This window comes from Lutra lutra, chromosome 5, assembly GCF_902655055.1.
Source record: "Lutra lutra chromosome 5, mLutLut1.2, whole genome shotgun sequence".
NCBI classification, from domain to species: domain Eukaryota; kingdom Metazoa; phylum Chordata; class Mammalia; order Carnivora; family Mustelidae; genus Lutra; species Lutra lutra.
In genome coordinates, this window is record NC_062282.1 from 85,463,605 (window position 1) to 85,475,896 (window position 12,292).

The 12,292-nt window shown below is 46.1% G+C and overlaps 1 protein-coding gene across 2 annotated transcripts in view; it reads right to left on the reverse strand.

Annotated features, from left to right (window-relative positions):
* Positions 1-12,292, reverse strand: part of DPYSL3 (dihydropyrimidinase like 3) — a 114,201-nt gene that overhangs the window by 59,452 nt on the left and 42,457 nt on the right. The window contains exon 1 of one of the 2 annotated variants that reach the window (XM_047730162.1): positions 1,424-1,658. The exons of the other annotated variant lie outside the window; for it this stretch is intronic. Coding sequence (XP_047586118.1) covers positions 1,424-1,462 — 39 coding nt within the window. The 5' untranslated portion in view covers positions 1,463-1,658. Of the gene's footprint in view, positions 1-1,423; positions 1,659-12,292 lie in introns of those variants that run through there. 2 annotated transcript variants of the gene reach the window in all.

A 12,292-nucleotide genomic window follows, 5' to 3' on the forward strand; every position in this document is an offset into this window, starting at 1 on the left:
AACAGCTTCCTCCTGCCTACAGAGGTAGGGTCCTGCATTGGCAATCTCGAGCACACAAGGCGTTCTAAACACAGCAGGGCAAGTGCAAGCAGACTAGTGCCCACAGCAAAATCTGGTGGATCCGGGCAAATTGACTATAGTAGCAGGTACAGCTCTGCCCTAGGGCAGCTGCAGACCCTCCCAGGGGCCAGTTGATCACTTCCTTTGTTCGCCTTGCAAAGATGGAGTAGCCACACATTCCCCCACTACACACACACACATACACACATACACACACACACACACACACATACACACACACACACACACCCCATTCACTACAGACAAAGCACAACCATACTGCTTCATGCTAAAACAAATGTCAGTGTTTTCTCTTATTATTGTTTTGCCCCTACCACCACCCTCCCTCTTTTTTTTTTGGTAATGCCCATCCCAGCCTGTTGTCTGCCCCTTCCATTCAGGGGCATCATTTCAGCGCATCCCAAAGCAGCCCTGAGCCGGGGCGCGGTATTGTGCCGCTAAGAGGGACTCTGGTGAAGATGCGGCTTCTGTACCTGATAATGGCACGTCCCCTCTCCACCCCGCCCTAGGCGCTCGCCCAGGGCATTTGACATCCGCCTGCAGCGGGCGGCTCACTCTTGCACACAATGGCAGTTGGGCGTGCAAAGCACACAGCGTGCGCCTACGATCCCAAACTAAAATCTGCTCTTAAAACTCAGCCTTTTCTTGGGCTGAGGGGGGGAAAATGACATGAAAAATGTAAAATGCATTGAGGGGGGAAAAAAAAAAGTTGGTCGATTCCTGCTACAGCCACATTAGTTGTCCAGCCCGGAATATGACGTACCGAAATATGAACGGGGTGAATGCAGGCAAGAAGGGGACAAGATGAAAACCCAAGGTCCAGATACCCTGCCACCCTCGCGGCGCAGGAGGCAAAGCTACCGGCTTGGAGCTAGGAGAGGGGCGCGGTCCTGCTCCCAGGCACCCCTGGGGAAAGGTGTCATCTCTCCATACCCTGCCTGGCCAAAAGGAACCTAAAACAAAAAGCACACCCCGCCTGGGGCAGCGCACACTGACACCCCGGGAGGCGCGGGGGTCCAGGGAGGGCCCCAAGCCCTGTGTTATTTGGAAACTACCGGCTGGGGGGAAAAGAGGAGACATAATCCAAAGTTCTCCGCGCCACTCTTTGGGTTTCCTCTTTGTTTTGTTTTCCCCAAACGCCAGGGTCGCTCCGTCTGGGTGGCGCCCGGCGCGCCGGCTGGACTGACCGCCGCTCTCCACCCCCCGGGACCCGGGGTCCCCGTCCCTCCCCGGGAACCGGACCAGGGAAGCCGGCGGGATCCAGAGCGCCCCGCCCGCGGCGCAGCTAGGAGCGAGCGAGCGAGCGAGAGACGCAGGCAGCGGCGCCCAGCGCCCCACTCACCGTGATCCGCGGGATGTTCTTCTTGCCTTGGTAGGACATGGTGGCGGCGGTGGCTGCAGCAGCTGCCTCCCTCCCTCCTTCTTCTGCTCCTGCTCCTGTTCCTGCCTGCCCGCGCCTTCCTCAGCGCGCAGCGCCGGAGATCAGGTGGAGCGAGTGGTGCGCTGGCCGCAGCCGCCGCCTCCTCTCGCCTCCGCCCCCCTCCCGGGCTCCCGCGGCGGCTGCCAGAGACAATAGTAAATCTCCCCGGTCCCCCCTTTCACCCCCGACCCCCCCGCCACACACACCCTCCTCCACTCGCGTTCACGCCCGGGCCTTTTTTTTTTTTTCTTTTGCCGTGCCAGCTGGGACCCCGTAAGACCAGAATGGCTGCTCCGCGACTCCTCCCTCTTCTCTCTTATCCCTATTGATTTTCCTCTTTGCATCTGCCTCACCCACTTTTTCTTCTTCTTCCTTTTTTTGTGACTTACGAGTGCGGCGGAGCCAGACGGCCCACAGCCACCAGGGGGCGCGAGGGACTTTTCGGGGCGCGGATGCTGCAGTCCCGGGTGGAGGAGGAGGAGCGCGAGCATCGCGCCCCTGGCCTCGCAGGCCGAGCCCCGGGAAGCGCCCACGTCCGCGGCCAGCCCCGGCTCGGGTTTCCCACCCTCCCGACCCGCATTTCGGACCGGGGAAGGCTCCCGACTGTCCTCCCGGAGCCCGCTCCCCTCCGCCTCCACGCGGGCTGCGGACGGCAGCGCCGTCTTTGTTACAGCGCAGGGCGGCACGCCGCCTCCGCCGGCCGCTGCGGGTGTAAACCCATCGCGGAGGCCGCAAGAAAAAGCTAGACCTGCTGGCCCTGGGTGCCGCCCGGCCGGCCGGCCCGCGGCCGTCCTGAGATCCTGGCACTGCGTGTCGGAAAATGTGAAAGACACCGGCCTTGCTTGCTCTCACCGGCCTGAGAGGGACTCCGTGTCAGTTACCGGCAACTGTTCTCTGTATCTTAAAAACAGTCTCGAAATAATACGTTGTAGAGGGACTCCGCTGCCTGGCGCTCAGAATCAGTGAGCGTACACTAATGCTGCTCTGTGAGTCAAGAGTAGAAAACACCTGTGGTTGAAAAGCCCCGGCACACTGCTGGTGTGCAGCCATGGATGTGCGAGGAGCACTACTGTTGCTTCCCCTAGGCAGTGAACCGTGGGCACTGCTGAAAATCCCGAGTTTACTTTAGACAGAGCAGAGAGTCCAAAGTCAGTGTGTCATTGGGAGCAAACACATGGCCTTTTAGTACTGGAATATACTGTCCTTTGTCTACTCGCTAAAATGAAATGGCCAAGGAAGACCTATTTGGAGGGGCTTTTGCATGTGAGGGTTACCTGGTGGTCCTGGTGCAGGAGATCCCTCAGGTCTCCTTGAAAATGATTCCAAACATACCATCTAAATAACAAAAATGGCTCACTTTGCAAAAATTGTAAAAGCCCTTTTCGAAATGAGTCTCACACCATTCCCACTCCCCAGTTGTCATTGCTAACGGCCTACTAAGTATTCTGTAGGTGTCACTATGCACAACTAGGTCTGTGTTAAGAATCTTAAATTCACATTTCTGTAAGGCAGGCCACTGACCACAGTTCTAGCCATCTTTGCATTAAATTGAAGGCCTTTTCTGCAGTAGAGGAACTATATAAAGCATCCACCAGAATAGGAACAGAATACTCCAGCTTGGGCTTTCCAAAACCCTCAAATGAACCACCCTGGGCACATACTGGAAAGGAGGCTAAGCTCCCTGAAACACTCCTTCCTCTCAAGTGAGTTAATCCAAGCTTCTGGTTATTCATGGGTAAGCAGACTGAAAGCAGTCTTCCCAGGAAAAGTCCACAGCAACCTCCAGATTATTTCTGTGATACTCTGGCTAGAAGGATGAATCTCAGGCCAAGTCACCTCCCTGTACTCTTTTGCAAAGCCTGAGCAGGGTTTAGGGCCAGAGTCACGCCCAAAACATTTTGCTTTGTTCTTATGCTGAGACCACTAGCCAAGAGTTGTGAAATTACAAAGCATTCTGGGGATTGGCATGCAAATGAGCAGGATTATATTTAGAACAGGGTAAAAAGAGAATTGACTACATACTATGAAACCCGGCAGAGCTCTCTCTGTATCTTTCCCAAAGATGCATCCCAAACTTGCTGGAAGGGATCTTGCAAGTTCTTAAGAAAAGCAAAATATATGTAGGGATATTTACAATCCTAAAAAAATACCACTGCCTTTTTTTTCTCTTTTAATACTATGGGTTTCTTTCCCTTTCTTGCATCCTATTTAGGTCCTCTGTTCCTGTCATTATAATCCAGAATACTCTCTACTAAATAGATTTCTACCATGCTTTTTATCATGTGCGCGCGCGCGTGTGTGTTTGTGTGTGTGTGTGTGTTGTTTCAAATTAGAAGACTTGGGGTTAAACTCTTTGAGGTCAGGTTTGCATGCTAGAGGCCATGGAGAATAGGACTCATGATGAGTTTCTCCAGATTGGACTCCAGTGTCAAGCCATGCACAGGAATGCATAATAACCAGCTAATCGGTTCAAGCTGTTGCCACAATTAGAAATGTACGACAAACACTATTTTTTCCCCTCTTTTGTCCCCTCAATCATCTTTTTCTTTCTTAAATAAAAAGAAAGTGTCCAAGATGAGTTTGAAGGAAAAAGCCTTCTTTGGCTGGGCCTTTCTTTGAAAAAGAAAGGCAGCCATCAACACAGGATGCCTCTGTGTCTGGCCAAGAGAGTGAGAAGTGAAACCAGCACGGATGTTTTCCACAGTAGAATGACTCTGAATGGTTTTCCGTGGATACACAGCAGTGCTTGGCTTTAGGTATCTCAGGAAACTATGAGAGAGGGAAAGGAGACATAGGGAGATTTAATTTATGGTCCCAAAGAAACTTAATTTTGGCCACCAAACCTACCACATTGGTATACTTCCACACCTCAATCAAAGCTACTTTATTCTAGTTGCTCTGGCCAAAGGCGTGGCATCAACCTTGGCCATGACTCCTCTCCTTCACTCCATCCAATTTGCATCCATATCCAATCTTTCAGGAAATGTTATTGGTTCTGTTTCTTAACTATATCCAGATTGATGAAGTTAATTCATATATTGAAACCCACAAAACAGAGGTGGCTCCAGTCACTGGGACCATGTCACAAATCTAAACCCAAGTCAGCCTCCACTTACCAGAAATCCAACAGATGTGAATCACAATCTTCCAACTTAGCTTAGCTAGCTCATTTTACCCTAAAAAATAGGACCTGCTAGTATTATAAGGAAATCTCTCACCAACCATGCCCTATTTCCCTGTTGCTTCTTCTAACTCTGTAAAACTCTCTCTTGCCCCAAATCTCTCAGAAAGTGTGCTCCACTGCTTGTGAAGTACTAAACTCCTCAATTGTTTACCCTTCAATAAAGGACATCAAACTAGTTACGAAGTTGTACTCAACAATATGACCTCTTAATCTGCAAAGCCTATTCCTGTGCCTGACGCCATCACTTCTCAACGTGGACCATTGCAGTAACCACCTCACTGGGTCTCTCCATCATTCATTCATTCATTCTCACAATATTCACACAATATTTATCTTGTGCTTACTACACACTATTAGTTTGCAGGTGCTAGTGTTATAAGAGGTGAAGAACAATAACAATGCCCAGATCCCATGAAGTTTACCTTATACCCTTATTCAAAAATAAGGTACTTTGTGCCTTTCCATGCCTGCTTTATCTTCATGGTACTTTTCACCATATGTAGAGTCAACTATCATTGAGTATTATCTTTCTCCCTATCATTGGAATGTAAGCTTCTTGAGGGCAGGGAATGTGATGGTTGTATTTATAGCTGTATCCTTAGTGTGGGAAAGAGGGCTCTGCCCATTGAAATTGCTCAATAATTATTAGGTGAGTGACTATCCGAATTTTTAAAATTGTGTCTGAAGAAAAAGTAAGTACATGGCATAAGCATGTTCCTACAACTAAAGGGTATGTGATAGAATCTAGATTTTAGAATATCTATATTTGGGGCCCCTGGATCTCTCAGTTGGGTAAGCCTCTGCTTTCAGTTCAGGGTGTGAGCCCAGAGTCCTGGGATCAAGAACCCACATCAGGCTCCCTGCTCAGCCGGGAGTCTTCTTCTCCCTCTTCCTCTGTCCCTACCTCTGCTTGTGAACTCTCTCTCTCTCTCAAATAAAAAAATAAAATCTTTTTTTTTAATATCTAGGGCTGTCTGGGTGGCTCAGTGGCTCAGGTCGCGATCTCAGGGTCCTGGGAACAAGCCCCACATTGGGCTCTCTGCTCAGTGGGGAGCCTGCTTCCCCCTCTCTCTCTGCCTGCCTCTCTGCCTACTTGTGATCTCTGTCAAATAAGTAAATAAAATCTTTTTTTTAAAAAACCCTTTAAAAAATTTAAAAATAAATAAATAAATAAAAAGAATATCTATTTTTGCTTCTTTAAGGCTTCTTAGCATTTCCTGATTTCATATTTCACAGCAGGTGAATTTAGGCAGGTAAGGAAATCCCTTTGCTAATATGACAGAGTCACAAAATTCTAAGGCAACATATGGGCCAAAGAACAACTCAGTAGAATAGATTTGGTACCTGAGCTCTGATTAGAGAGCTATGACTTTGAAAGGAGCTGCCATCAAAGTGTATGAGAACACTGGCAGCCTTGCGTTAAAGAATTAAAAAACGATTGATACTGGGTTTTGAGGGAAAGTAGGGACCAAGAATGGTATGTTATTTAAGGATCTGGATTTGGAAATAGAGGGACCTTGGTCCATATTTACTTATTTATTTACTTTTATTTATTGAGTACATACTGTGGGCACCTGGACATTAGGAGTTCAAATATTTGAATAAAGCAGACAAAAATCCATGCCCTCTTGAAGCTTACTAAAAATTTTAGGAAAGGGACAAGTAACGGGTTAAAAATGAGAATACATGATGTTTAAAATGGTGGGAAGTACACTGAGGATAAATAAACCCGAAGTGGGAAGGTGAAAGTCATTCTGTTGTCTTGAGTTTGGGCTGGAATTTTACATACAGAGACCACAGAAGGTCGGGTGAGATGATGATAGCTTGGTGATGATAGCCTGGACCAAATGGTAACAGTAGCAGCGGGAGAAATGGTCACATACTAGATATATCTCAAGGTAAAGCCAACAGTATTTGCTGATGGACTTGACCAGGGTGTGAGAAAAAAAGGAACTGCAAATTACACTAAATTTGTTGACCTAAGCAACTCAAAGGATGAAGGTGTACCTCAATGTGACAGGGAAAAATGTCAGAGGAATGGGATTGAAGGGGAAGATCAGGAATACATCTGTGGACATTCCTATTGAATACTGAAGTTAAGGGGCACCTCGGTGGCTCAGTCACTTAAGCGTCTGCCTCTGGCTGGGGTCATGATCTCAGAGTCCTGGGATGGAGGCCATATCAGGCTCTCTGCTGAGTGGGGAATCTGCTTCTCCCTCTTCTGATGCCCCTCCTACCCTCTCATGCTCGAACTCTCTCTCTCTCTCTCTCTCTCTCTCTCTCTCTCAAAAAAATCAGAAATAAAGTCTTAAAAAATATATATCGAGGGGCGCCTGGGTAGCTCAATGGATTAAAGCCTCTGCCTTTGGCTCAGTCACGATCTCAGGGTCCTGGGATTGAGGCCCGCATCGGGCTCTCTGCTCAGCGGGGAGCCTGCTTCCCTCTCTCTCTGCCTGCCTCTCTGCCTACTTGTGATCTCTCTCTCTGTCAAATAAATAAATAAAATCTTTAAAAAAAATTTTTTTAAATAAAAATATATATACATAGAAGCAAAATGTTGCACAAGGAGGTGGATATTCAAGATTGGAAATCTAAGGGATGATGTGGCTAGACACACAAATTTGGGAGTTGTCAGCCTCTAGGTATTACTTAACAATGCTGGAGGAGATGAGCAAGGAAGTGAGTAGAGGTACAGGGCAGACAGCTTTGAGGTAAGTAAGCATCCTGAGGGGAAATGAGCAACTAGGAAAATGAGTGGAGACGGTGATCAGTGAGACCGAAGGTACACCATGGGAGCATGGTGTTCTGAAGGTCAAGAAACTAAATTAGTTCAAAGAGAAGAATGTACTCACTTTGTTAAATGCTGCTGAAAGTTGAAGGAAGATGAGAAATGAGAATTAATTAGTGCTGAGGGCCTTCACCTGAGCACCTGTAAAATGAGTATCTTAACCACTACCTCACAGTGTTTTTTTAGGGGGGCATATATTAAATTATGCAAGTCCTATTTCCTGAGTACCTACTGTGTGTGTGTGTGCATAGCACCGTCCTAATGAAGTCATGGGGGTGAAAATTGATTGGAGTGTTTCCAAGAGACAATCAAATTGGAAATTGGAGACATCTGAGATAGACACATCTTTCAAGGGATTTTATTGTAAATGGGGACAAGGAAATGGAGCAGTAACAGGCAGAGAGAGTGGAATCTCATGTGAGAAATAAGACCATGGTTGTAGGCCTACACGGCTAACTCTGTAATGGTGGGGGGACAAGAGCCCTATCATCTGTGAATAGGCAACACAGGTGACATCTAGTGTTTGAATGGGGGGCTTGCCCATAGCATGGAGCAAGATGGCTCCTCCACAGGGAAGTGAAGATGGAACATGGGATCTTGGCTCCTTAAACAAGAAAGGGCATAAGCGGATAGGAAGATAAAGGATAGTGAACATACTGAAGAATAAATAAGATTATTCATGTAAAACTCTTAGCCTAAAGCAAGTTCATTAGATGGCAACTATGCCTGCCACTACTTTTACTGTTCGGATTTTTTAAACTCGTTTACATAAGGGACTATGTCTTATTCATCTTTTCAGTGTCCTGCTCTTTCACAATGCTTGAAATAGAGTAGAATTAATGCAGTACAAAATAAATTGAATAGGTGGCTAGGTGGCTCTGTCGGTTAAGCATTTGCCTTCGGTTCAGGTCGTGATCCAGGGTCCTGGGATTGAGCCCCACATTGGGCTCTCTGCTCAGTGGGGAGCCTACTTCTCTCTCTCCCTCTGCCTACTGCTCTGCCTACTTGTGCTCTCTCTCATCAGATAAATAACTAAAATCTTAAAAAATAAAAATTAAAAAAATTAAATTGAGTAGGGGGGAAAATCAAGAATATTATCTGCTTTCCTTTTAATATCCAATATATCTAAAATAAGTGATTAGCCATTTCCATAGTTTTGATCACTGAAAATATTTTCTACTTTTTTAAACGGAATTTACATTTTGCTATATTAACATGGGGAAACATTTTCCTCAATCTCAATTTGAAGAATAGAGGAAAAAAATAGTCCCAAAACAAGTGCAGAATGAGTTCGGAAGGGCAAAAACCATACACCAAGCCTTCGTGAAACACATAGGCTACTCTAATGTTAGCAAATACACATTTAATCATAGAACCGTCCATTAAGTCACTTGGGTCCATATATTTTACCCATAGTTCAAACGGGAAATCTTAGTCATATACTTCCAGTATCACAGAATGAAAATCAAGGTGGTGATTCATTTGCCATTATTGGATTTTACACGTTAAATACACAGAAATAACAAAACAATTCTACCTTTGACACACATAAGCCAAAAAGTTAAAAATAAAAATATTATAGACACACAAAATATCCCCATGGGCTTATTCCAAAATCATACTTATACCAGCCTGAGCAAGGTATGCAAACCTACTTCTCCCTGGATAGAGTTTCTCATTCATTTCTTCAGTAGAGGATGGTTCTGGAGACCACTGGCCTTCCTAAGATTTGATGGTAGTTCATTTCAAAGCCACAGGCAGGGCCACACCGGCTAGGGTTATGGAGTAAGGTTGGGAGGGAGGGAAAAATTACTGTGTGTTCATTTCTGTCTCTGGCCCAACACGTATTAGAACCACAGGTGAGATTACATTTGCTACAACAGCAGTAGGAAACTAAAACAGGTAGTAATCAAAATGAATGAACGACTGATGATCAAGTCGAAGGTAGAACTCCGCTAAAACGTCATAATCCCATGGGGCGCCTCAGTGGCTCAATCAGTTAAGTGGCTGACTCCTGTTTGCAACTCAGGTTGTGATCTCAGGGTCCTGGGTTTGAGCCCCGCGTCATGCTTTGTGCTTCTGCTCGGCGGGGAGTCTGCTGAGGATTTGCTCTCTCCCTCTCCGTTTGCCCCCTCCCCGCAGGCTTGCACACACATTCTCCCTCAAATAAATAAATAAATTTTTTCTTTTTTAAGTTATAATCCTGTGCCCAATTTCTAGATCTGACCTAGTTTTGAGGCTTGCAAAACATTAACTGAAGGAGAAGCCAGGTCATTATGAGGAAAGATCTTAGAACATCATGTCTTGTATGATTCTTCTAGTCCTTCCCCAAGGGGTCCAAGGGCCAACTACTAATGCCACTATAAACTGAGAAAGACGGCTACCTAAACATCAGGAGGGTGGATGGATAGAAGTTCCCCATTGACACTGATACCCAGAGACTTGAGGCCAAGTAATAAATGCTGAGGCCAAGTAATAAATGGACTCCTTACCTTTGGCCCACCAGCTTTACAGATCAACCTATTGGTCATTTTCACAAACCTCAACTGATTAATTGGAATGGACAAATATGGCAATTAGCATACCTCCACACTGGTTTCCTAGCCTGTGGTGCAAGAGCAATCAAGTTGAAAGATCAAGAAGAAGGCTCTAAAACTGTTCTCCACCTTTACCCCAAGATGTTAAATCAAGGTAGCAAATCAAAAATTTTTTGCAACCTGAGAGAATGACCTTAAAGACCAAAATGCTATGGGGGTGGTAATCCCCATTACATAGTTATTTAAGTCATTTCTCTGGATACTACAAAAGCCAGACAAATCCTAATGCATAACTCAATCAATTAAGAGCCGAAATTGAGAGTGTTCTGACACCCCCCTAGAGCATACTGTCATGGCCTCAAGTACATGGTACACAGCCACTGAACTACCCAAGAAGTTCTTTTCCATCCCTGCCAGCAAAGCAAAGCAAACCAGCTTGCATGCAGTTGAAATAGATGACAGCACACAGGAAGAGTCTTGAGCAGGGCTATGATTGCCCTTCCCTCCGTTATAACGCAGTCTGAAAAGGTCTTAAAGAACATCCTATTGGTACACTCTTTGGATGACATCATGCAAAACTGATGAGATGAACAAGAAGTGACAAGTGTGTTGAGGCTTTGGTAAGACGCATGAGCTCTAGAGGGTACCTGAAGGACACATGAACTTTAGGGGGGGGCACCCCCTCAAAATAAATAAATAAATCTTAGGGGGAAAAAAAGAAAAGAAATGAACACATACTCTGGGTATGGATATGCCTTTGCTGCTGCCGGAGCCTCAGTTCAACACTAAGGAGTCTTTGAGGCATTGGCATGGGTTCCATAACATCACATCAGACTAAAGGGTCTATTTAATAGCAAGTTAGATGTATGAAAGGTCGTATGACTGCAGGATCCAGTAGTTCTATCAAATACTCCCTACCTAGAAGCTGCCATCCTAAATGTGGAGGAATGATCTAGTGAATGCACAATCTACAGAAGCACGAATTCTGGGATGATTCCTTGCAAGGATAAGGCACCATTCTCCAGGATGCACTGTCATTTTAAATCGGTGCCCTTTATCAAGTACATAATGTCCCAAAAAGAAGAATACATGAGTCCAAGAACCGAGGGGAAGAAGCAAGAGTGACCCCTCTGATCATCACTCCCAGGGACCCACATGCGAAATGCCTGTTTCACATCCTTGCAACTCTGGGTTATTTCGTATCTTTTCACCAAAGGGGAAACGTTTTCCACCAGGGGGCAGAGCAAGAGTCCTAGTGAACTCTGAGTTACTGCTGCTATAGGGCACTGGTCTCCCTAGGCCCAGGGACTAAATAGGCAAGGAAGACAATCAGCAACCTCATAGGATTATCAGATTATCCAGAGGAGGTAGGGTCCATGCTGTTACACAATGGAGGCAGGGAGGAGTATGTATGACACCCTTGCAATGCACATGGGTTCTTTTAGGAACTACCTTGCCCAGTCTTGATAGTAAATAGACAAGTACCTCAGCCATAACCTGACAAGGGCATGGTGATCTGGGTCCATGTCCCAATGCCAAGTAAACCACCAGGACCAGTGAAGACGTTAGCTAAGAATGATGAGAATCTAGAATGACTAGTAGAAGACCATAATGAGTATTATTGAGGCTCTAAGACCAGCTGTGGGAAAAAGACACCCCCCCCCCCCCAGAAAAAAAGAGGCACACCCAGATTCTAGAGTTGGGGATCCCAGGCCTTACACAAAAAAGTCAATGTGAGCAGTGTAACGAGGTGTCTGTAGTAGACACTCTGAAGGTCTACCCAGACACCCGCCTCCCCATCCACTGGCCCCTTCAGGATTGAAGGAGGACCCTGTCCTCCAGGTGCTCTCAATCTTCAGCGAGATCAGTCCTTTCTGGAAACTGCCGTTGTCTCAGGTAACCGAACCCCCACCCCAAGGGCAGCCTGATCCAGTAAGTGGTTAGTGTGAGCGCGTAAAGGCCTGGCCTCCTCACCACAAAAGGGTAACAACTCCTAAGCCTGTCATGTCAGTTAAAGCCTTTTAGACCACGTCACAGCTCAACTTCCCCCTCTGCCCAACAATTCCCCCTCCCTTCCCATGTGCAGATGTGGATCCCTAATAAATCCCTGCATGTTATTCTTCCAGAATCTGTGTCCCAGAAAACCTAGTGTGCAAAGTCAGGCTGGTATTAAATGAATGTATATGTGGGATAATATTGTTTTACTTAGCCAATATTTTAAAGATTTTTTTAAATTTTATTTACTTATTTGTCAGAGAGAGAGAGAGAGATCACAAGTAGGC